This window comes from Lynx rufus, unplaced genomic scaffold, assembly GCF_022079265.1.
Source record: "Lynx rufus isolate CCGP_SWC_20201006 ecotype Redwood Valley unplaced genomic scaffold, mLynRuf1.p SCAF_19, whole genome shotgun sequence".
Lineage (NCBI taxonomy): Eukaryota > Metazoa > Chordata > Mammalia > Carnivora > Felidae > Lynx > Lynx rufus.
This window is the reverse complement of record NW_025814833.1, coordinates 8,073,961-8,100,783: the sequence shown is the minus strand read 5'-3', so window position 1 is coordinate 8,100,783 and position 26,823 is coordinate 8,073,961. Positions and strand designations below refer to the sequence as shown.

Here is a 26,823-nt window from a genome sequence, read left to right as displayed (position 1 = left end):
ATGTTGTTACTCTCAAAACTCACTCCCTAGAAGCCATCATTATGAACAATATAGGTGTGTCCTCCTAGGTATTCTCTATGCATATTCAAACAAACATATACACAAACACACACACACACACAGACTTCTTTGCACGAATGCTCTGCAACTTGCTTCTTTTTCTTTAACGACACACGGTGGACATCTTTCCCTCTGAAGGTATTTATCTTTACCATAATCTTTTTAATGGCAATATTGCATTATATCATACAAATGTGCCATATTTCTTTAACCGGTCCTCTATTAATGAACTCTTAAATTGTTCAAGGATATTTAGGTTTTTGATTTTTGATTTAGGTTTTTGAATTTTGCTTTTTTCTAAACACTACTGTGATGAATACCCGTGTGTGTCTTTGAACACTTGTGTGATTATATCTGTAAGGGAAATTCTTAGTCATGATGATTATGGAATCATAGAGTATGCGCATTATTTAATTTTTATTTCTATTGCCAAATTGCTCTCCTACCAACAGTGTGTGAGAGTGCCTGTTTCTCACATCCTTGGAATCAGAGACTGCAAAAAAGTCAATGATTTGGGGAAATCTTTGTCAATCGGACAGTTAAATATGCTACCTCATTATTGTTTTACATTTGAATTTTTATTATAAGTGGGATTTCACATGCTCTCATATTGTAAGCAATGTGTTCTATTCTGTGAATCAGCTGTTCATTTTTGAACCCATTTTCCTACTAGTGTCTTCATCTTTTTCTTACTGATTTGTCTAAACTCTGCATATTAAGGTCATTAGCACTTTATTCATTCTTTAAAATTAACACCGATGTATTAGAGAATAGTGGTTTACTCAGTTTTACAGCAAGTCTGAAGCAAAGAGCAAAGCTAATTGTATTCGAGATCTTTTAACTTTTTTGCATAAAAGTATACAATTGTTTAAGTGATGCTTAAAATGTCTTAATGTTTCTCTGGTATAAGAAAGCCTGAATGAAAGAGTATTTATGCTTAATCATTCCTTTATTTTTAAGTGTCCAGTTTAGTGCTTAAGTACCTTTGTTCAAAGGGAAGAAACTCTTTATGGCTCTTATAGCTAGGATTCACCAAGTTGGAGGCATAAAAGGGACCAGACAGGCTTATACCTCAAGCACAAAGGAAGTAGAAATGAAACAGAAACAGGAAGAAGGGTTGGTCTTTAGCAGAGGAATGAGTTCTTATACCCAAGCAATGACAAAAATCCATTTAATCCATTCTTTGCCCTGACTCATTGGCAGCATAATAGCTACTTCAGAAAAAAAGGGAAGTATCAAATTATACAGGAAAACATTTTCCCGAATTTCCTTAGTAGGGAGGAAACATATGAGAGAGGAAATGTAACATGACAAGCCTATACTATTTCTGGTCTAAACTCTTCAAATTGTCTACATTGATTAGACAAATAGGATAGTTTCCAAATTCTTTACTCGATGCCATGCTGACGCAATCATCTAGATTAAGAATGTTTTGGGGACACTGAGAGAGTACACAGTACCTGTGTCAAAATAAGATGGTCAGACAACCCTGACAGATAATGCCAGCAGAGATTCTTGATAATGTAGAAGCTTTTAGTGTCATCTTGCCCTGCAGTCAATAAAATGGCATTTAGCCCTAGAATAGAACAACCTTACCAAGTTCAAAGAGGAGAAGCCCTCACTAGACTGATGGTACCAACGACCTCCATTGTTACTCAGAATATTTTTTTTTCCACTTTGATTTCAGAAGAGCTAGGAATTTGGGGAATTCGCAAAGGGGATAAACAAAAATTTCTTGTGATTGAAGTACGTAAACTGCAATTATAGACTCATAATATCTGGAAGGGGCTCAAAGAAAGAATAGAGGAAATCATGAGATTTCCACGACAAGAGCTTTTAAACCTTGAATCACTCCAGACCACCCTAGAATCTGACCATTTCTCATGACCCCTACCTCCTCACCCTAGTCCAAGCAACCATTACCTCTTACTTGGATGATTACCATAGCTTCCTAACTGGTCTCCCTGCTTTCCCTCTCAGCCCCACACAATCTAGTCTTTTCCCAGTGGCAGTCACCTTTTGAAAATCTAAGTCAGACCATGTCATTCTGGTCAAACCCTCCAAAGCCCTTTCCAATGCCTCCAAGGCCCTGCATTATCTGACCCCTGCTCTTTTCTCTCATCTCCTACCACTCTCCCTCACTCGATCTGCTTCAGCGATAGTCGCCTCTTATAGGAATGGTCTAGCATTAGTGCCTTTGCCTGAAATGTTCCTTACCCAAGTAGCTACATGGCTGGCTCCCTTCTTTCCTTTAGATATTTGCTGCAATGCTACCTTATCAGGCAGACCTTCCTTGATCTCTCTACGTAAAAATAATACCTTCCCCATTGCTCCCTACCCCCTTTCCCTGCTTCAAGATTATTAGTAGCACTTATCACCAGCTAACAGATATGTTTGTTGCCTGTATCAGCCTCTCTAGAGAAGTGGCTTTTTGTATTTTGTTCATTTTTGAATCCCCAGGGCCTAGAATAGCTTTTGGAACATGTCATGTACTCCATAAATGTTTTTTATTGAGATATAATTGACATAAAACAGCACATTAGTTTCAGGTATACAACATAATGATTTTATGTTTGTATATGTTGCAAAACGATCATCAACAAAAATAAGTCTAGTTAACATCCATCACCACACATAGTTTGCACTTTTTTCCTGTGATAAAAACTTCTAAGCTCTACTCTCTTAGCAACTTTTAAATATACAATCCAGTATTAAATTATATTAATCCAATATGATTAACTATAATCACCACGCTGTGCATTATATCCCTAGGACTGATTTATTTTATAACTGGAAGTTTGTACCTTTTGGCCAACCTCATCCATTTCTCCTACCTCCTACCCTCTGCCTCTGGCAACCATCGATCTGTTCTCTGTGTTGATGAGTTTGGTGGGTTTTTTTTTTTTTAAGTTTCCACACATAAGTGAGATTATACAGTATTTGTCTTTCTCTGTCTGAGGTATTTCACTTGGTATAATGCTTCAAGTCAATTCATATTGTCACAATAAGTGGTTTTATGAATGAGCGAGATGAACAGAATGTCCGACCTGGAAAGATTGTCTAGTCCACCTCCTCCCCATTTTATAGATGGGGACAGTGAGACTCACAGAGGGAAGTGATTTATCCAGGCTCAACAGACTGACTTATATAGCAGAACCAAGATGCATAACTTCGACTTTCACTCGAGCGTTGTTTTCGCTACATTAAAATCACTCTGTCTTTAGGGGCACTTGGGTGGCTCAGTTGAGTGTCTGACTCTTGATTTTGGCTCAGGTCATGATCCCAGGGTCGTGGGATCAAGCCCTGCATCAGGCTCTGTGCTGAGCATGAGTCTGCTTGGGATTATGTCTCTCTCCCACTGCCTGCCTCTCTGTCTCTCTGTCTCTCTCTCTCTCTCTCTCTCTTTCTCTCTCTCAAATAAAATTTAAAAAATCATTCTGTCTTTAAAGCCACCCAGAGTAAATTTTATGGCATTCTATAGTCACACATTCTGGAGTCTGTCTTCCTTGCATCTAACCTAAATCCTTCATCTTATAGGCTAAACAAATTTCAGCTCTTGGTGAAGAGGAAAGACATTCCAAAGATATACAAACCTTCTTGAAATCAAATATTTGTTATTTTAAGGAGCTGGTATTTGCTGTGAACAAAATCCAAGGCAAGGTTTCCAATCTCCGTGGTGCCCCAAAGACTTATACCAATCCCATGAAGCAAACCTCTCTTGTTAGATGACAGGATCTACAGACCCAAGGAAATAAGGCCACAAAAATGTCGCAGTGACAATATCTTTGACTCCACATTAGTACATTTAGTGCAGGAGAGCATTAAAATATATTCTCTAAAACTTAAATATATTTGTGTCTAAAAACCAAGCCTAACAACCCCTCATACTGAATCTGAAATATTCATCCATTATATAGATGTAGTCATAATTCAGAGCTTTTACCAACCAAATAGCCTTCCCTTGGACTACTGATGGGGTACACAGTGGTGAGCCCTGGCTTGTCTTTTGTGCAGTTATTTTTCTGCCTTCCCTCCTGAGAGCTTGATTTCTTTCTGCCAGTGTTAGAATCTCCATCATTTTAATCAGAGACTGCCATGGTTTCTAAATCAGCTGGTTCCCATTTGTAAACCGGAAACAGAACAAGATGAACTCATATATTCTGCCGTCAGTGCTAAGCTTCTATGGGCAATAGCTTGTCTGATCAGAATGGAAACTGTTCTCTGGATCCTAGGACTGACTTCAGAGAAAATGCTATAGATCTCATTTAGGGGAAGTAGCTCAAATAAGCAAGGCTGTATTTACCTGAAAATCATTCTTTGGCGGTTCCCACTACTTTGGTTCATTTAAAGCACCGAGGAAGAATCCTGAATTCATAATTTCAACTAAATGATTCAACTGGTAGCATCAATTCCATCCTTCTTGGTCTTCAGGACTGGAGAACACAACCCAGTAGGCAGACAGAACAGTGTGGCCTAATAAAAATACCAAGTTGGCATTCTCAATCCTGAGCTCCTTCTTTGGGAACTGGGCTGAAATATTTCCTTGGGCCAGCATCCATAAATTGATCCGATGAGTGAGAAGCCACCTTGTAACAAGAGGGAATGAAATACAAGATAGGAAAAGATGCTTTTTTTTTTTTTTTTTAAGCAAGGCAGACTGAACCAAATGGCTTCATTCACAAAAATCAGTATCACAAAGCACTTCAGAGTTAATACTGGTGAGGGCGCCTGGGTGGCTCAGTTGGTTGAGCGTCCAACTTTGGCTCAGGTCATGACCTCATGGTTTGTGGATTCGAGCTTCACATTGGGGCTCTGTGCTGACAGCACGTAGCCTGCTTGTGATTCTCTCTCTCTCCCTCTCTCTCTTTCCCTCCCTGACTTGTGCTTTCTTTCTCTCAAAGTAAATTTAAAAACTTACAAAACAAGAGTTAACGTTGGTGAACTTCTTCCCAATGGTGGGTATAACATGGATGAAGCAACACTGCTACATCCATTGCTGATACAGCCCATTATCATCTCCTCCTCTCCTTACTTTTCCTTTTCCTCCTTTTTGGTTACTCTGGGAGTCTGGCTTCTCACTTTCTCAGCACAGGCCAGAGTACCATGAACTTCACCTCCACGCATGTGGTCAGCCACTTCTGGAGGTCCTGGCCTCCACCCCACACTGACCAAGGGTAGCCTCCTCCTCCAGAGGTATGCCTGCAAGAAGTACCACTTGATCTTCCAGAGTGATGCCCTCCAGTGGGGCTCCATAAGCCTTGATCTGGGCAACTGTCTCCTAGCCAGTCATCTTGAGGATGGTAGCTCTTCAGTATTGGCAAAGAACTACAGGTCAGCTACTGAACCAACCACAGCCATAGCTGCCACTCCCTTGAAGATGAAGTCAGGAAATAGGAAGGAGTACATCCTCACCGCCTGCTGCATGTTGTGTCACTACTCAAGAAAATATTCTTAATAAAGGGTTCCATACTAGAATGGGCAGCCCATGGGTGCTGAGTCGTGTTTGATGGGGAGGAAGGAAATGTTGCCACCCAATTTCAAAACCATAATATCAGTAGTGAAGAGAAATGAAATGGCATATCACCCCAGGACATATGTGAGCAGAGGCAGAATAGCCATTGGGCAGGAGTGTTAGCAAAAGGATTAAACATCTATTACGAGGCTGGGCTATGTCATCTCCAGCATGTCTTCCAACCCTGCAATTCTGCAATGTGTATACAGGCTGTGGCACATGATATGTTGAACAAAATCTTAGAGTGGAGTTCACATGACGATTCCATTCCTCAACTGTTTATGTAGCCTTAGGCAAATTATTTAACCTTTTTATACTTTAACCTCTTACCACTGTAAAGCAAAGGGATAATACTAAATAATATCACAGGGATGCTGTGAGGAAATGAACAATATTTTGAAACTATTCTAAAACTACTTTATAAAGCCACATTAAATAGGTACTGTACCTGACATACAATTGGTATAGTACATAAGCAATAATACAAAGTCCCCATATATATGTAAACCATAGGGGAGTTCACTAATAACTCTACAGGCAGTGATGTCATTGATACATTTCTAGAATAAAACTTTTGAAGTTCTGGTGGATATCTGTTTGGGTGGAGTGCACTTACTTAATCATAGAATCATCAGGATTAAATGAAACATAGTAGCAATCTAGACCATTTCTCTGTCACTGCAATTGATCCAAGGTGCGGTAACCTCTAGCCTCAGAAAGAGTTAAGCACCCCAATGTTAATTTGATGGAGCAGAACCTTTGGCAGGGTATGAAAGAAATACCAAGGCAATTCCGTGCAAGTGTCAATTGCCCCAGACTCTTCAAATGTATGTCGGGGGCCCCCAGGGAGTCTGAAATTTATGAATGAATGATATTTATGAGACCACAGATGAAGAAGAGTTTCCTGGGGGCTAAGCCTCCTCCTATCATACCTAATCACCTTTGCTGCTTTTATCTGACAATACACAAATCCCCCACATCTACGGAGCTGAGAGCTGGGTCTTATCTCCTCCAATTACACATTGGGGAGTAGAACAATCAAACCTCTGGGAGCCTCAATCACTGCCTCTTGCAACATTTCAGCACTCTTTGGGATTCTTGTCCCCTATTAACTGAATATGAAGGAGTAATTTAAGCAGTAGTGAATTTAATCGAGAGCCCCAGTGCCTTCTAAGTTCCTTTCATTAGCCCTGGCCTGCATTCCTGAAAAGGTGCCGCAGAATGAAAGACTTCATTGAAGCTCTAAGATATCTGGTTACATGGATCTTTCAGAGAGAGGGGAATGCTTTGCAAGAGACTGAAAGGTCATCCTTACATTTGAAATGTCTGTGCCTTTCCACATTTCAGATTTCAGGCATGTTTGACTTCAGGGAAACAAGGACAAGGCAGTTGATGTCCTCCTAATTCAGTAGTGATCAGCACCAACTTAGCTGTCTCTAGAGAGACCACAACCTACACCTTTAGCCTAGGAGTGTACTGGGAGAAAGACAGACAAGAGACAGAAGAGACAGTAGCCATGCGGTAAAAGCCCCAAGTAGCTCTCCCTTCTCCCATCTCCAACCAGAGGCAGCCAAGCTCCTGCCCCTTTCCTTTAACATTTGGTCTGTTCTGACAAGAATAAAAGGCATTCTGCCTGAGAATGCACTATTGGAAATGCAGCTGCAAGCTCAAAGCAATAAAATTAAAAGTAATGTCAGAGAGAGGAAGAAATTATGGCGGGGGGGTGACATTTTTCTTGAGTTTTTCCTCTCAAAATTCAACAAAGGGAAAATATATGAGTAAATGCAGTACATTACATGGATATTAGTAAACCTCCGCTTGTCAAAGACTGTTTGGAAAGAACTTGCTTGCGATTGATGGTGTCAGCATGATGGGCATAGGTTCAATCATACAATGATTTAAAGCTGCTTTTCCTATCAACCAAAAGTGACATCTTTTTTTAAACATGACCCATTTCTTATTATGACCCCATAATTTAATCTTGGCCATTGCATACTGCGTAATCACCCATTCCTCGTGATGCATGCTGCCACAGCCACCCCAGACTTTTGAATCCTGTGTTTCTGCTAAAGAAAAAAAAGAAATATTCTTGAAATGAGTTTTGCCGAGATGCCTGTCGTAGGTGGACCCAAGCTTCTTGCCATTATGCGGGCTCAAGCTTCTTTTCTCAAAGGCTTCCCAACCTTAGCCAAGTCCTGCTACAGAGGGAGGGGCTCCTTGTTGCATGGGTGTTTCTGAGAGAAGCCACTCGGAAATCCCAGGTGGGGAGTTCAAGAAACAGGGGCCTAAATACAAAATTCCCCAGGGTGCCTCCAGCAACACCAACCATAAAACATGTTTCCTGCCATGAACGGCATTGTAGGTTTGTCTCATGTTTGCCTGGCACATCCATAACTCATGGACTTTCCATTTGGATGATAACCAAAGACCCTGACGGTGCTGATGCCATGAGATGCGTGTGCTAAAGATAATAGAATAACAGTGTCGTGCCATGGGAAGGTGATCTCCATAATGAGCTGCCTAGTTCCCTGCCACCGTAGCCCTTCAGTACCACCACCCCTAAAGATACTTCATTCCCATGGGGGGACTCTTCTAGTACAGGCTTTGGGACTCATCCTGTTCCTATTCATGGAGACTCTTAGACCTGGGGTCCAACAGCTCTGCAGCTCATTGTCCGGTCAGCCAAGCTGCTGGTCCCCTCTGAATCTTGTATTTTGGTAGCTATACCGAAGCCCTTTCTTACTGTCGTGTAACCAAGACTATGCTTTTACGCTCTACTTTTCTAAACTTTAGGCAGTTTTGTGCCTCGGTGGATATTTGGCAAGGTCTAGAGATGTTTTTGGCTGTCGTACTTGGGGAGGAGTTGCTACTGGCATCAAAGGGGTAGAGGCCAGGAATGCAACTAAACATCCTACAATGAACAGGATAACCCCCACAACAACAACAACAACAAAAATCATCTGAGCCAAAATGTCAAGAGTGCCAAGATTGAGCTTTGTTGGACGAATTCCAGGAAGTGAGTCCCAGTACCCTCTTATATATATACATATCCTATATATCTTATATCCTTCCCATTACCCCCATTCATGTTTCCAAACCTGTACAATACCAGCCACCTGCCTCCTAGGCCTCTGTGTCGATCCACACCCTCCAGATACACTGTTCTGCCCACATATTAAGAAAACTCTCTTGTCCACAACTAGCATGTCTTGGCTGCTTCTGATGCCAGACAGCGGTCATTCTACCACCTTGAGTCCATATCGCGCGCTTGTTAGCAACCCAAGCTCTGGATCGAAACCACTTGGATTAAGGTCCTGGCTCCTCCATTTGATAGCTGTATAGCCTTAGACAAGTCGCTTCACCTTTCTGAGCCTCAGTTGTCTTCTCGATAAAGTACAAATAATGGCAGTGCTTACCTCATAAGCGAGATAATACACGTCAAGGGCTTAGCAAAGTTTCTAGCACGTTTTTAAGAATTTAAGTATTTTTAAGAATCGGGTGATTATCAACCTCCTAGAGCAGTACTGTCCAATAGAACTTTCTACCATGATAGAAATGGTTGTTTGTTTGTTTTTGTATCTACTCTGTACAAAAGGGTGGCCAACGTATGGCTATCGAGTAGTTGAAATGTAGATAGCGTGACTGAGGAACTAAATTTTTAAAATATTACTTGAAAAATAAAATATTATTTAATTTTAATTAATTTAAGTAGCCAAACGTGGCTAGCGTTCATCATAATGCACAACACGCCTCTAGAGTTTTTCAAACTTAATATTCTCCTGAAAATAAAATTCTAGTAACCTCTCCTGGGGAAAGGAGTGGCATTCTCACTCCCTGTCCTTCCAGGCATTGAGGATTCTTGCCCCCGTGAGCTAGTGTACCGATGGGAGTGTGTTGCAATCCTCAGGTGGATTGGGATAAAAGAGCCTAAGACTGGTGTGGTGAATTCTAGCTAGTTCTGCCTCTCCCTGTTCCAGTAAGCCCACTGCCAAAGAAGCCTCGTAGCCTAGAGCAGTGATTCTTAACCAGGGTGATTTTGCCTCCCAGAGGACACTTGGCAATGCCCAGAGATATTTCTGGTTGTGAAATCTAGGGGAAGGGAGAGCTGATACTGGCGTCTAAGGGGTAGAGACCAGGGATGCTGCTAAATATCCTACAATGCACAGGACAGCCCCCGCAACAAAGAATTGTCTGGCCCCAAATGTTGAGAAACTCTGCTCTGGGGGCATTCTGAAACAATCTCAGACAGGGAAGCATCTATTCTGCTCTTAAGGGTCTTCTGCAATGTTTACACTAACTCTACTGCCTTCGAATTACCTGGAAGGAAATTGTTCCTTTCCATGGTAGGGACAGAATTTCAAAAACAATTTTTTTAATTTTAATTTTTTTTTTAATTTTTTTTCAACGTTTATTTATTTTTGAGACAGAGAGAGACAGAGCATGAACGGGGGAGGGGCAGAGAGAGAGGGAGACACAGAATCGGAAACAGGCTCCAGGCTCTGAGCCATCAGCCCAGAGCCCGATGTGGGGCTCGAACTCACGGACCGCGAGATCGTGACCTGGCTGAAGTCGGACGCTTAACCGACTGCGCCACCCAGGCGCCCCAATTTTTTTAATGTTTATTTATATTTGAGAGAGAGAGAGAGAGCCTGTGTGCAAGCGGGGGAGGGGCAGAGAGAGAGGGAGGCACAGAATCCATAGCAGGCTTCAGGCTCTGAGCTGTCAGCACAGAGCCCGACGCGGGGCTCGAACTCGCAAACCGTGAGAGCATGACCTGAGCCCAAGTCAGACACTTAACCAACTGAGACACCCAGGCGCCCCCATGCAGTAAGTCTTAAGCGTCCGACTTCGGCTCAGGTCATGCTATCACAATTTGTGAGTTTGAGCCCCGTGTCGGGCTCTGTGCTGACAGCTGGGAGCCTGGAGCCTGCTTTGGATTCTGTGCCTCCCTCTCTCTCTGCCTCTCCCCCACTTGTGCTCTGTCTCTCTAACTCAAAAATAAATAAATGTAAAAAAAATTTTAAAACAACAATTTTTCCATCTGAATTGCAAAGAATAGAAATCTCTAAGTGATTGAAGCTATGGAGAAGGAAAACTGGGAACTAGGTCCAGTTCACTAATTAATAGGATATTGGAAGGAAGAGAGCCTTTGAACCTGCCAAAGTTTTCAGATGAATGACAGATTGTGATTTCAACAGTATGTAATAAAATGACTGACCACATTAACCCAAAAGACGATACAGTATAAAAGGGTAAAGACATTCTCAAAAGGCCTTGGATTGAGCTATGTTTACAGCTTCTAAAATCATAAGGGACTATTTGGAGGAGCCTGTAATATCAGGGCCATGCTTCTTTGAAATTGAAAGCATGGAAGGAATTCATGTTCTCCTCCAACACCTCTTGTGCCTCCAAGACCGAAATCTTGGCTATAAGGCCCATGGGCCTGAGACAGTCATTGGACTAGATCTTATATGTCAGGACTTCTGAATTTCTCCATGCTGCAGTTTACATACATTTTCTCATATGATGTCTTCAGGGAAAAGTTGAAAAGCTTCTATGTTCATTCTAGAAAACGAAACTAGATAATTCAGATTTTAAACCCATTTTTCTTCTGCTAACTCTGAATTTGGGGAAACTCTAAACTATACTACATAATGGCGGCCCCTCACTCTTCACTGCACTTTGTCTAACTATACAGCAAAATGCAAAATTCAACCCTGCAGATGTTTTACCACTAGACAAAAGGGAATTGATGACCTTATAATGTTTGCTTTGCTGAAAAGATCGAAGACAGTCATGTAAAGGAAAACCTCCCCACCTCCTCAAGGACTATGCCGGCATTTAAAGTAGCTGTTGTGGGGTACCTGGGTGGCTCAGGCAGTTAAGCATCCCGCTCTTGGTTTTGGCTCAGGTCATGATCTCACAGTTTGTGGGTTCGAGCCCCATGTTGGGCTCCGCGCTGACAGTGCAGCGCCTGCTTAGGATTCTTTCTTCCTCTCTCTCTGCCCTTCCTCTGCTCCTTCTCTCTAAATAAATAAATAAATAAATAAATAAATAAATAAACTTAAAATAAAGTAGCTATTGAGCAGTAGTATTCTACCCCTGGAGGCTAGGGCTAGCTACCTGGCTTGCCTCAGGTGTGGATAACTAAGAGAAGCAGGAAAGTGGGGTCAATAATTGCTTCATGAATGTGACAACATCTCTCTCAAGCCTTGTCCTTCAATTATATAACCCTTCAGTCCAGTGCCTGAGCAGGAACTGAGCAACCTTAAAATAAAACATCATTGGGGCCCCTGAGTGACTCGGTCGGTTGAGCATCTGACTTCGGCTCAGGTCACTATCTCACGGTTTGTGGGTTAGAACCCCACGTCGGGCTCTGTGCTGACAACTCAGAGCCTGGAGCCTGCTTCGGATTCTGTGTCTCCCTCTCTCTCTGCCCCTCCCCCGCTTGCACTCTCTCAAAAATAAATAAACGTTAAAAAAACTAAAACAAATTACATTCAAAAAAATGAACCAAGAACAATGGCGTTCCTAAAGAGATATTTGCATCAAGCTCCAACATAGGGCTCTCTGAAAAGCTAACTACACTCACATTGGCAGATCCAGGCTCCATTTCTCTGTGCCATCATAGAGACACAATGACCACCCTTCACTTCTGACATGTTTTCCATCTCCATAATAATGGACATCTTCTGATTTACTTATTTTTGACTCGCTGCATCATTTTCACTATTTTCCTGAGAAATGTCATATCTCAACGGTACATAGAATGCCTTCACAGAGGGCTGGCTTCTCAAAAGCCACCCACAGTGTATGCACTTAGCATCTTGGCTTCTTTTACCTCCTCCTTCATTTGCAGTATCTATCCAAAGGTGCGCCGTTTGGAGTCAATGGCTCCCATCATTCATTACAGCTCAAATTTTGCAAAGAAAAGTGTATGGAGTGATTCATTTACACTTTGCGACAATCTAGATTTGAGAAAAACCTTTCTAGGTTTCCTCTAACTAGAAAACTAAAATCACAAACACTCACAACCTATGGAATTAGCTATATATATTTTCTCACAGACTTAGCTCTTATCTTTTCGAAAAATTAAGAGCCCCCATCTGATGAGAAATCAAGAATGATTTTGTAGGCTTCCAAACATTGAGCGGTGCTACATAATGTTTATCTATCTGGGTTTAGAGTAGAATACTAGTCGATTAAGTTAATTAATGCCCAATAAAACCTATAATATATACTTACGATATATCTGAATATTCAGCGTTAGGATTGTAGATTTGTTTATTGATGTAATAAAATCAAACAGTTGGCATTTTGTTTGTTGTGGGTGAAGTGGTATATTGGTTAATGGTACAGACTTCGGAGCCAAACTGCCTGGGTTCAAGTTCTGGCCACTCTACTTCCTAGCTTTATGACTTTGGATGAGGCACTTATCTTCTCTAAGACTGAGTTTCCTCAGGTGTGAATGGGGATAATTACTATGCGTATAGCATAGAACCATGGTGAGGACCAAATGAGATATTCCAGCATGGTGTCTGGTATATGGGAAGTGTTTGATAACCGGTAACCATTAGTATCATATTTACCCCTGCTAATCAGGCTAATGCTGGCCATGGTTATATATATTATTGATTTTTACATATCAATATTAACTTTTTAAAAATATCACCTGAGGTCTGTAACATTGTCCCCAAATAAGGTTTTTTTTTTTCATTTTAGCCTTCCAATCTAGATTATATATAGTTTAGCCTTGAAATTAGCTGAGACGCTCCAGCAAATCTTAATTCTTACAGTTCTGCTTTTATCAGCCTCTGGGAAACAGATTATTTCCCATCTGATGCCAATGGCTGCTGCAAAGTAGCTGGCATATCACCACTACTAGCTAACTGACCTCACAGGTAAGGCAGAGTCATGTTGGGGGCAGGGAAGAGGGGATCCAGCAGGTGGAAAAAGAAGTATTGCAGTTTCACCAAATCCAGGCATAAGATGGGAGGTTCATTTCCAACATGATGCTATCGGGCCAGCTGCATGAGGAAGTGCCAATTATGGAGAGGTTTGGCCTATGACCAGACGGCATTGTGGGTATGAATGAGGTGGCTCCTGATAAGGGGTCTGCCCATTAATTACAAATGAGGGGTTTAATTTCAGAAGCTTGTGATAAACTCCAGCAAAGTCACCTGCCTAAGGCTGGTAACAATAGGGTTCAGAAAAATTCCAATTAGCAGATTGTGTCCAGTGATGAGGTTAATGGAAATGAATGTATCATTTGGGCCCCTTGAGTATAATAACCTTGTAAAAGCTCTGGCCAGTCCTGAGAGTGGGCTAGGTGGAGCATTTTCTATCCCTCTGTATCCTCTGGCAATGGAATTTAGGTGAAAATAAGAAAGAAGCTGACTTTAGCTCACTGTACTGCATTTTATGTGATGAGGGCTGAGCCTAGCACAGCTCTGTTCTGAGCTCATTAATCCAAAAGGATCCTCGAATACAATGCCAGCTTTTCGACAGGGAGACCTCGGGCAGATCCAGGAGCAAACTCATTAGGGCCTGAATGCAAAGCCCCAGGGAAAGGCAGGCAAGGTAGCTTCTTTAGGGGCCATGGCCTGAGCCCATATCACTGCAAATTTTAAAACTCAAGTCGGTTCATGCACCAGGTTTCTTTAGAAATACAGTTGTAGGTAATATGAACAAAATCTAATTTCTTCGTGTGTTGATTTCCTTCCCCTCCTTCCCTTTTCCTTTTAAAAATAATACTTCTTAATGGGAAGCCCAAGATCCATCAGTATAATTTTGGAGTTGAAAGAGAAGGCAAAACTTGATAAGAAAGGAATAAAATTGAATTTGCTACCTGACCTCAATCTGAACACAAAATGGCTGTTAAAGGATTACTTAAAAAAAAAAAAAAAAGTTAAATCATGATCCTTATACAAATTTAAACACATGTCAAAGATTTTATTTAATTCATTAATTAGTGAGGGATCCAGGAGGCCAGGGATCTGCATTCTCTGGCCTGCAAGCCAAATTCAGCCTGTCACCTGTCTTTGTAAAGAAAATGTTATGGAGTACAGCAACACCCATTCATTTCACATCGCCTATGGCTGTTTTCCTGCTCCAAAGGCAGAGTTGCATGGCCCATAAAGTCTAACCTATTTACCGGCTGGCCTTTTACGGACAATGTTTGCTGACCCCTGATATAGGCTATCAGAAATGTTGAAAAAAATTACAAATAGATGCAGAGAAATTTACAAATAGATGCTGCATAAGGCACCGATCAATTCCATTTCATTAAACAAGAAATATTTGTATTACAATTTACAGACTTGTATAGCTCAAAGACGAAGCATGGATAATCCAGAAAATACACTAGATCTGGACTATTAGGCCAGTTACATGAACAGAAACTCAGATTATGATCCAGGTAGAAATCTTGTTGAACAATGGAGGGCGCACGTGGGGAAGAGGCTGGGATTTAGAAACTAACAGAGCAAAGAGCGTCCTAATGCAGGGCCCCAGTGATTGCAATTTGGAATGGAGGAGACAGAGACTGGCCACTTGAGCACATCCTACCTCAAGCTTCACTTGCTCTGGAAACGGGCTGGGCCCAGTCCTTGGAGTAGATCAGCAGACAGAGCTGTGCAGGAGCTGGGGCAAGCTGAGGCTGATCCTACTTATTCCCTTGGTTTCAACTACTTTTTTTTTTTCATTTTATTTGTTTTTGGTAGACAGAGAGAGACAGAGCACAAGTCGGGGAGGGGCAGAGAGAGAAGGAGACACAGAATCTGAAGCAGGCTCCGGGCTCCGGGCTGTCAGCACAGAGCCCGACACAGGGCTCGAACTCACAAACCGCGAGATCATGACCCGGGCCGAAGTCGGAGGGTCAACCGACTGAGCCACTCAGGTGCCCCAATGACATCTTTTAACTAGTCTCATCTCTCTGATACTCATCCAGTGATATGCTAGAGCTGGCTTACACAGGCTGGTAAGAGCTGGTTGTACGCATCTCATACCAACTCTATGCTCTCTGGTTGTATTGGTAGCGTGAAATTGGCTGCAATGGGAGTACTCACTCACACCACAGAAACAGGCAAACACTACAAATCAAGATTTTTTCATGGAAAGCTGCTTATTAAACATTTACCAGCACATTTAATACTGCTCATTCCCCCTACTTGTAACACTGCTCATTCCCCATACTTGGGCCATACTGACCTTTGTAAGACACTTGTTCAGCTATGCCACTCTCCTTGATTAAAACTCTTCAGGGGCGCCTGGGTGGCGCAGTCGGTTAAGCGTCCGACTTCAGCCAGGTCACGATCTCGCGGTCTGGGAGTTCGAGCCCCGCGTCAGGCTCTGGGCTGATGGCTCAGAGCCTGGAGCCTGTTTCCGATTCTGTGTCTCCCTCTCTCTCTCTGCCCCTCCCCCGTTCATGCTCTGTCTCTCTCTGTCCCAAAAATAAATAAACGTTGAAAAAAAAATTAAAAAAAAAAAAAAACTCTTCAGTAGCTCCCCATCGCCAACAACATTAGGTTCCTTAACATAACATATGAGGCCTTTCATCATCTGGCCCCTGACTAAATGTCCAGCTTCCTCTCCTACCCCTCCATCTCACAATTTCTATGTTAGTTCGAAGGTCACAAACTGATTCACTCCAGCCCAGATCGCCTCATATATGTATTTTGTTTGGACTGCACACTATCTGTAGCTTTTTTGAGCCAACATTTACAACTTTAAGAAATTCTACCCTGAAGGGGATTGAGAGGTATAGACTTCCAGTTAGAAAATAAGGCATAGTGGGGCGCCTGGGTGGCTCAGTCGGTTAAGCATCCAACTTCGGCTCAAGTCATGATCTCGCCATTTGTGAGTTCGAGCCCTACGTCGCGCTCTGTGCTGACAGCTCAGAGCCTGGAGCCTGCTTCGGATTCTGTGTCTCCCCCTCTCTCTGCCCCTCCCCTGCTCATGCTCTGTCTCTATCTCTCAATAATGAATAAACATTAAAAAAATTTTTTTTAAAGAATGTATAAAAAAAAAGAAAAGAAAGCATAGGAATGTAATGTATAGCATCAGGAATATAGTCAATAATATTGTACGTTTTTTAAAATGTTTATTTATGTTGAGAGAGAGCCCCGCGCAGGAGGGGCAGAGAGAGAGGGGCGGGGAGACAAAGAATCCCAAGCAGGCTCTGCACTGTGAGCACAGAGTTCAACGCAGGGCTCAATATCATGAAACATGAGATCATGACCTGGACCAAAATCAAGAGTTGGACACCACTAATCGACTGAGCCACACCCAGGTGCCCCCGTAATAACTTTCATCGGTGACAGATGGTAACTAGACTTATTGTGGGGGTCATTTTTTAACACTTCAAAATATCAAATCACTATGATGTACACCAGAAACTAATAGGATTTGTATGCCAATTATACTTCAATTTTTTAAAAAAAGAAGTGAGCCAACAACAAAATAAGAAATTCTACTACAAAATCCATACTTCTGACTTCTCTTGAGAACCCACAACATTGGGCCTTTATGCGTGCTTATAACAACAATTTTATGACAACAAGGAATGGAGCAGCAGATACTCCCTTTGAGAGGATATGTGTTCTACAGTTCACTAGTTTCTATCATTCATTCATCCAAATTATGCATATGGACCCACACATAGCCATCATTTCTATTACCTATTACCTGTTTGGCCCCTGTTGTAGACCATATCACAAAGTCTTGAGTATTATCAGAAATCTCTGACCTTCATTATTGAATCTCTCTTTCCTTACCATGGCTATCCTGATGCTTAGCCCATAGTCCCTACAGCTGGGGAAGGGAAAAGCAGCAGGATGAGAAAAGAAGAAGCAGAGAGGCAAAGAGTAGTATAGATCTGTGGTCTTTGGGTCAGAGTCTCCACTTTGAAACAATAGAATTGTGAAAATGGCAGGTACAGACTGTCCTATGATGGGGGGAACTCAAATATTCCCTATAAAGCCCATTTGCTATCCCTCCTTAGTCTTGGAATGTCTACCTTCTCAGCTGGACATTAGAAGGAAAGACCCAAGGAAATTGGCTCACATTGACTCAGATTATGGGAGCTAGGTCTGTAAATGAGTCAATTTCTTAAGCTGAGACTAGAAAAAAAATTTTTTTGGCTGGTGCCTGTGGGGTGTCTCCCACTGTGTTATAGATGCTATAGGGAAAACAAAAGCAGTCTAAGACAGCTCTGTGTTAGACTCACACAACCTCATCGATGAGGCAAGAAATGCGTATGTGAAATAGAGAACAACATAAGACAGCATCAGAAAAGTGAGATCTTTGATGTAACCTAGTGTCCACAACATCTGGGTGGTCACTAAGGGGTAGGATCAAGTTAAGAGGAGGAGTTATTGAAGAAGCCAGGGCTCACAGTGGCCCTTCACTTGCAGAGAAATGAGGAGAGGCCATTACACACAGAGGATCCCACAAGGACATACAGACAGAGAGCAATGAATGAGATGAGTGTGGCCACCTGTGAATAATATTGACGGGAGAGTAGGAAGACACGGTTGGTCACTGTAGACCAGTTTTCCTTTAAAATTATTTCCTCTCTTGTGTCATTTACTCAGAAAGCCAAAGAGAGAATCAGAGGCTCCTTGTGGAGCACCACGTCAAAGACAATGGAATCAGATGGCTCCAGAAAGCATTTCACATTCTAAGCATAGACAACAACCTTTCAGTTCCATGACACAAGTGGAGCTAAGCAATATTCACATGTACCATCGTCTGTCTTGGACAGGTCTGTCAGCATTGGAATAGAGGGAAAGAAAGAAAAAGGGCAAGAAAAGGAGAAAGAGCAAGGAAGTGAGGAGAGAGAGAGAGAGGACAGGAAGAGCAGCATGGTAGGGAGGACACATTCCTCCAACACGACCCAGGGAATCCTGTGCTATAGGCTATCTTCCCTCCACTCACCACATATCCTGCCTCTAGATCATAGCAGAGACTGAGAAATGCTTCTGCCCAGTAGGAAGGGGCAGATTTCCAGAACTGAGTTGCTTTCTTCCTGGGCAGAACAGTACTCATCTACCATCTCCCCCAACTCGAGGCTTTGTGTTGGTTGTTGTGTTTATGTTTGTTCCTGGGCCCACTCAGAACTACTTCTTCCTTAGCCAGGAGGCTTATGTTAATTTCTGAGATGATTCTTTCCTGTGTCCAATTTACTTTATGAGCCAGTTGCTCACTTCCTGCTGTCTTGTTTGTAGCTGCTTCCTCTAAATGTTTAACAATGCTTTCTCACTGCTCTATCCAAGTAATTGATGATCAATGTGCAGCCAGTTCTCAACTAGAGACTGATGCAACCACTCCATGAAAGAACTAGATTTCTTGCACACTCTTCCCCTCCTTCTCCTCTACCTCTCTCACACTTCCTGTTTTCTGGTCGCTTTCCTGTTTGTGAATCTTTCATCCAAAGCGAGAAGGAGGCGAAGATGATGAAAAACTGCTACACATCGTTTTGTCAGTTCATCAGCAACTGCAATTTTCTAAAAAACATTTTTAAGAATAAAAAGAAACTTCTGAGGGGTGCCTGGGTGGCTGGGTCAGTTAAACATCGGCTCTTGGTCTCAGCTCAGGTCATGACCTCACGGTTTATGAGATCGAGCCCTACACCAGGCTCTGTGTGGACAGCGCAGAGCCTGCTTGGGATTCTCTCTCTCCCTCTCTCTCTCTCTCTGCCCCTCCCCTGCTTGATTGCTCTTTCTCTCTATCTCTCTCAAAATAAATAAACATTTTTTTAAAAAAGAAACTTTTGAGTAAAACAATATTTGTCTATTCCATGAGAATCTCAATCATCCATGTTTTGTTCTCCCCAATCCAAATGAGTATTTGGAACTATTCTTTTCTAAGTGTATGAAGATCAGTATTTCACAGTTTCCTGGAATCCTATCCATGCTTTGAATGCTCAGCTCCACCCCTCCATGAAGCCTCCTCTGACTATTTCAGTCCTCCTCATTCCTTAGCTCTAGATCCTACCACACTGAGACTCTTCTGTGAGTATAGAGCTGTCTCCATTTCCCTATTACACTGAGAACAGACTGGGTCCCAAAACACACATTTTATTTTTTTTCTTTCTTTTAAAGATTTTTTATTTAAATTCAAGTTAGTTAATGTACAGTGTATTATTGGTTTCAGGAGTAGAACCCAGTGAATCATCGCTTACATAGAACACCCAGTGTTCATCCCCAAAAATGCCCTCCTTAATACCCAACACCCATTTAGCCCATCCCCCACCCACCTCCTTCCATCAACCCTCAGTTTGTTCTCTTATTCAAGAGTCTCTTATGGTTTGCCTCCCTCTCTGTTTTTCTTATTTTTCCTTCCCTTCTCATATGTTCATCTGTTGTGTTCCTTAAATTCCACATGAGTGAAGTATGATATTTGTCTCTCTCTGATTTATTTTGCTTAGCACAATACACTCTAGTTCCATCCATGTCATTGCAAATGGCAAGATTTCATTCTTTTTCATTGCCGAGTAGTATTCCAGTGTGTGTGTGTGTGTGTGTGTGTGTGTGTGTGTGTATCACATCTTTATCCATTTATCAGTTGATGGAAATTTGGGCTCTTTCCATAATTTGGCTCTTTTTTTTTTACTATTTATTTAATAATTTGTTGTCAAGTTAGGTAATATACAGTGTAGTCTTGGCTTCCGGAGTAGATTCCTGTGATTCATCACTTACATACAACACCCAGTGCTCATCCCAACAAGTGCCCTCCTCAGTGTCCATCACGCATTTTCCCTGCCCACCCAACCCCTCACCCCCCTCAACCCTCAGTTTGTTCTCTGTACTTAAGAGTCTCTTATAGTTTGCCTCCCTCTGTGTTTGTAACTCAGTTTTCCTTCCCTTCCCCTTTGGTTTTCTGTTACATTTCTCAAATTTCACATATGACCAAAACACACATTTTAAAGCCAAAATATTTTTTTTATTCATTGAGCAGTGATCATTGATCATTGCACTTTCTGCAAACTCACCCCAAAATGCTCGTGAATACCCAAAGAACCCTATGCCTTCCACCAATAACTGCTATTTACAGCAAGCATTGCATCATGGACATAACAGTGTTATCAAAGGTCCCTTTAGCTATTGGTAACCCCTCACCCAAGCCAAGAGGTCTTCATTTACACAGTACTTCTTTCTGACAATAAGAGATTCTCTCTACCTTGCTGAGACCTACAGGAAGTTGGAAGAACTCTATCTGGCCTTGGTCTTTGGTCTCCGGAAGTCCTATATACATACAAAGTCAATGTAACCACTTGAGATTATCTTTTCTTTAGCCTCCAGGGCTTGATTTAGTGGCATGGTCTTTACGATTCATTTGGAACCGAACACATGCTACTGTGTACTCCTACTTACCAATTTTATATAAGTCTGACCCACTCAACTAAACTCCAGAAGGTTAGGAAAAAATTTCCCTCTCTTCTCTATATCCCCCATTGTGCCTCAGATGGAATTGGGCATATTGTGGTTGCATAAATGTAAGAACCAAGCTTTAGAGTCCTATTGCTTGGGTTTGGATCTTGGCTCAGTTACTAAAAGCTATGTAAGCTTGGGTATGTTATTTAACTTCTGTGTGCCTCAGCTTCTTCATTTGGGGAGAATATTTGCCTCACAAGGTTGTGGGGATTAAATGCGTAAATACATGTAAAGTGCTGTATGCCTGGCATATAGTTAGTATTCCACAAATAGCTATGATGATGAAGATCATTGGCAAAAGAAAAGTGACTCCAATTCCTGAATCACTAACATTTAATGCCCTGTGCTCCCTCTCTCTCCTAGCCTTAATCCTGGCCTTTATGCCTTTATTTTATTGCACCTAGGTTCCCACTCTGATGATGGATACCCAGTTCTCTGAGTTCACACCGGACATCACTCCCATCATGCTGGCCGCCCACACCAACAACTATGAAATCATCAAATTGCTTGTTCAAAAACGGGTCACTATCCCACGGCCCCACCAGATCCGCTGCAACTGTGTCGAGTGTGTGTCCAGTTCAGAGGTAGACAGTCTGCGCCACTCCCGCTCCCGTCTGAACATCTATAAAGCGCTAGCAAGCCCCTCACTCATTGCCTTATCAAGCGAGGACCCCATCCTAACTGCCTTCCGTCTGGGCTGGGAGCTCAAAGAACTCAGCAAGGTAGAGAATGAGTTCAAGGCCGAGTATGAGGAACTCTCCCAGCAGTGCAAGCTCTTTGCCAAAGACCTGCTGGACCAAGCTCGGAGCTCCCGGGAACTGGAGATCATCCTCAACCATCGAGATGACCACAGTGAAGAACTTGACCCTCAGAAGTACCATGACCTGGCCAAGCTGAAGGTGGCAATCAAATACCACCAGAAAGAGGTAAGCTGAGCTCTTCTCTGCTTTAAGGAAACCTTACACCCTCCAGAGTCCAGCACAGCAGAGTGAGAGTTGGCATTTTTCTACTACTTACCCCTCCACAAACAAATGGTTCAACAGGCCTCAAAAACAAAACAAAACAAAACAAAAACAGGTTCATTTATCCAAGGTACACACAGCCTCTGCATATTTTCTTTATGGACAGATAAGTAGGGGAAAAGACTGACCATCTGATTTGTTGATGAAATAGTACTCATTCTTTCACAAAATGCTTATTAAGCACTGTTCTAGGTGTTTGGGATACAGAAAATGGGCACTGACCCTACCTTCATGAAACTTGCAAGCTAGTTGTGGACATTAAGTAAATGATCACATCAGTGAATATATAATTACATGCAACGTAAGTGATCTGAAGGAGAACTTCTATGAGAACACATAACAAATGACTCCACCCTTCATCCTGGGGCCATGGTGGTCAATAATCATGGAGGGCTCATGGTCTGGATACTTTTTGAAATGAATTATTTTCGTTAATAGCATCTTTGATTAAAGACATCTGAAACACTAAAGTTGTGTTTCATAACTGCAGCTCCCTAGTCCACTTTACATGAATACTTATGTCAAACTAAAAAATACTTCTTGAAACGTTTTCAATATTTTACTAAGGTCTTTAGGATGAAATTGTGACAAGGGGTAGAGAGTTCAGTTGTTTTCCTTACCTTGCTAAAATGCATTAACATCCTTCAGAGGTATAATGGAGATCACCTTCAAAGATTCTTTATGACCCTGAAGACATTTGAGACTGATAGGTAGCTGTGTCTGTCAATACAAATAACTGTCAAAGAACTAAAGGAACTAAAGGTTATTTTTTTCTTCTTTTTTATGTTTCTTTTTTTTTTTTTTTTTTTGGTTGGTTGGTTGATTGGCTTCTGAGCTAAGGGTTATATAGGCAGAAGAAAAACAAGTTTTAAATATGGACTGGGGAAATAGGGTCTTTGAAAACATAAGTATACCCAAGAGGAAGAGGAAATGGCTAAATACCTCTAATCTATTAAGATAAGGCTATTGATATAAGAACACAATAGTCAACTTTGATTTAAAAAATCATTATAAAAATCTAGTTGGGTAATAATGGGGTAATAAATGTTCAGAGTTACATAACCCCGTCAGCAACAAAATCTTAGCCTTGAATGAAATATAATTTACTGTTTCCTAGAAGGCTTTTTCATTGTTGGTTTTTCCTCATTGTTATTCCTACTAGAACTTAAGTGGACCCCCAGAAAGAATTTAATTTTATGGTTTAAAAAAAAAGAGCTCAGAAGAATGAAACATAAACCAATTCCAAACTATAACTTTGACATGGAGCAAAATAAGAAAGCTCTAATCTCTTAGAAAACAGGTGTAAAACTATTGGATAATCTTTACATGTCACATAGACTCTTGGGTATTGTCCTATAGACATTTTTCAGATACTCCTAAAAAGTGCTGATTTCATGTATTGTCCCATTGTCAGATATTCATACAAAAGTCTTTGAAAACTTTATCACTTTAGTTATTCCTTATTACCATTGAAGGTAGGCAGAAAAGTAATTATAACTCATTTTACAGACAAGAACAGACCATATTTCAGAGATTTGTTCAGGATAATCTGACAAAGCCAGGACTAGAATTTCAGGGATACCTGGGTGGCTCAGTTGGTTAAGTGCTGGACTCTTGATTTTGCCTCAGGTCATGATCTCGTGGTTCATGAGATCAAACCCCACAATGGGCTCTGTGCTGACAGCATGGAGCCTGCTTGGGATTCTCTGTCCCTCTCTCTCTTCCCCTCTCCCCCACTCACTCTCTGTAAATAAATAAATAAACAAACTTAAAAAAAAAGGAACTAGAACTTCAGACTCCCGGTACAATATTTTCTCTGTGTATACTCCATCTTCTGTTGAGTGGGGTTCCTTTATGCTGGTTTGGTAGCCTCCAAATCCACCACCAGGTAATTTAAGAGGAACACATTATTTGACTTATGAATGAAATTTTATTAGTTAAAATCTGTTAAAACACATAGCAATAAAATGATGTGCATCAATAGCAAATAAGGATTATACAAACTAATAACTGGCGTTAATCATCACATAAAGATATAACTATGTAATCACAACTGCTCATTGCACATTAGCCAAAACACACAAGGATAGACTTGTGCTTTCTAATTGCCATCTATCAACCTAACTCCCTTGGTTTTCACAGCTTTAAGTTTGTCTCAAATGATGAGCCTCTCTATCCGTCCATGCCATACAAGAATTGCCTTTGGTGTTAGTCTCAAGAAGATCCAGAGAAGGGCTAGTTTAAATAAAGGGCCAGCCACTCTCTCCAGTCTCCTGGAGGAGAAATCCAAGATTCCAATCAGAAGCCCAATCAGGGGCACCTGGGTGGCTCACCAACTTTGGCTCAGGTCATGATCTCACGGTCTGTGAGTTCGAGCCCCGCGTCGGGCTCTGTGCTGACAGCTCAGAGCCTGAAGCCTGATTTGGAGCCTGTGTCTCCCTCTCTCTCTGCCCTTCCCCTGCTCTCTCTCTCTCTCTCTCTCTAAAATAAAATAAACATCAAAAAAAATTAAAAAAAAAGAAGTATCCAATCAGTGGACTGCCGAGTTAATGTATTTCCCTCTAATTGTCTTTTAAGTGCATGACCTGTGTCAGCTGCCAAGCAGCTATTTCTATCAATATCACCAACTTAGGGTTGGCTAATTTGCATATGACAAAAACAGGGACTTGTTCATAAACCTTCTTAGGAACTAACTATACCATTGCTTTCCACCCTAAACAGTTGCATGACTATTCACAACTCTATTGCTTTTCTTCTCTCTCCTTGAAAATACTTCCTTACTGGCTCTTATTCCTAAGTATTTTATTATTTCCTACACTTATTTCTTATCACTATCAACTCTATTTCTAATCCTAATGTCTAATTCTGTTCTGTAGAGCAAACATACTTAATACAACTACTCATTGTTTGGAACAGGGTTGCATCTTAACAATTTCTAAACACATATAATCACGCAATCAGAGCAAACAATGGGATATATTTTATCTAATCCTAAGGTGCCATTATAGTACAGTCTTTCCACATCTAGTCAGGAGGCAAGCCAGCTTCACATGTTATAAGGTTGTAGCATCTTCCAGCTTTGACATGTAAGGACCATGTTGACCATTAGTTGTTTTATAGGCTGGTTCAAGCTTCATCTTGTTTCAAGGCCTGGAGTAGTCCCACAGATTTCTCATGATGTATTTGAATAACCTGCTTGAGTTGGTATGGTTGCTGGTGTTTTCTCATTAATATTCACGTTTTTAAGAAGCTCACACTAATCCGTCGTGGTGTTGTTCCGAAGTCTATATTCCAGAGTTCTCCTTGGGGGACTAGCTACCCTTCAGCATCTATCATATTTGAGGAGCACCGGATCTGTCCATTTACAGTTAAATCACTCGCTAAATAGAATTTGTAGCAGAATGGTGGTCTTTCCTTGGATGTTTCCGGATCTTGTCGAAGTACTCATGCTTTGCGTTTTATTTTGACACAAAATTATAGCCCAATTTCCTAAAGTCCAAATTCCTAGTGGGAGAGTATATAGCTTCCCTGGCTGTTTCTAAACCTTTAATTAAAGCATAGATTCTATCTTTTCACTTTTATCCAATTTCTCTGTTATTCTTCTTGGTTGCTACATGTATAGATTTCCTTGTTTAACTGTTACCACTAATCTTCCTTTAGAAAAGTGCTCCTAATGGAATGATGGGATAAACCATTTCTTCTTGTTTTCCCAGCGCTACATTTTAGTTAATTTGGCACAGTCCCTTTGCACTGCATCTCTTATTTTCCATTTTGGACATACTACATAGTTAGAGTCTCCTACCCAAGGAAAGTAATGCTCAGTTTGTCCAATTAGTACAGCAGCAAAGTCCCTCAATCTGTTGTCTGGTATGGCTTGTCATTATCCACAGTAGTTGCTTGATGATAAAACTTGGATTTCTCCTCTTTGTCTTTGTTCATCCATCCAAGTGTCCTGGATCCTCCTCTACTCTTTCAGTCTTTCAACATAGCAGTCTTCTGTGGAACTTTCTCATGCTAACATGTTTGAGTAGCTCCGTAAGTTCTTCTGATTTTCAAAAGGGTCTTTGGTAGCCTTTTTTTTTTTTGATACAGCAGTCTTTTTCTTCAATTTGTTACATGTACTTATCCTGAAATTCTGTGGCAAACTGATTTATGTCCCTCCTGCTACTGCTCATCCAAACAAGACCTGGCTGTGTAGTCTATAATTTCCACCCTCCATTTGCCTTTAAAAGCAGCTAATTGTCTATGTATGTAGACCTCACTTAGGATTAGATGCAGCATCTGTATTTTAATCTTTTTGACAATAATATGCTTTACTACTCTATATGAATTGGTATAGTGTGGTTTCCATCCACATGGATGAGCTTCTACATGTCATTTCTTCACAATTTGCATATGTCAATTTGTCCTAGCGACACTTTTATGTCTTTGCCGAGTTGTTGGCCGTGTTAAGAGATGCAAAGGCCATTCCCTAGGAAGGAGGACCACAGTGTCCATGCGCTTGTATGAAGGGTAGCTGTTTTTCCAAATGGAAATGAGACTACTGAATGGCATGGGAATTAGTATGACCAATGAATTCCCCATAAATTTATTGGGTCTCTTTCTGTTTTGGTATGGGGGGGGCAGTCCTCCAACTACTCCATTTTACCCTTCTGGTATTTCTAGAATTATTGTGGCTAAATACCAGTCCATATTTTATTTAAGTTAATTATTGCTCCCATATCGTAATAGTTAAGATTTCTGTGTCAAGGTTGCAGCAGGTTAACTATAATAAGCCTATCAACTATTCTTTATA

General features: G+C 41.4%; 1 protein-coding gene across 1 annotated transcript in view; it reads left to right on the top strand.

Moving 5' to 3' along the window:
• Window positions 1-26,823, top strand: part of TRPC5 (transient receptor potential cation channel subfamily C member 5) — a 134,295-nt gene that overhangs the window by 11,393 nt on the left and 96,079 nt on the right. Inside the window, exon 2 of the mRNA XM_047082120.1 lies at window positions 21,411-21,932. Coding sequence (XP_046938076.1) covers window positions 21,411-21,932 — 522 coding nt within the window. The remainder of the gene's footprint in view (window positions 1-21,410; window positions 21,933-26,823) is intronic.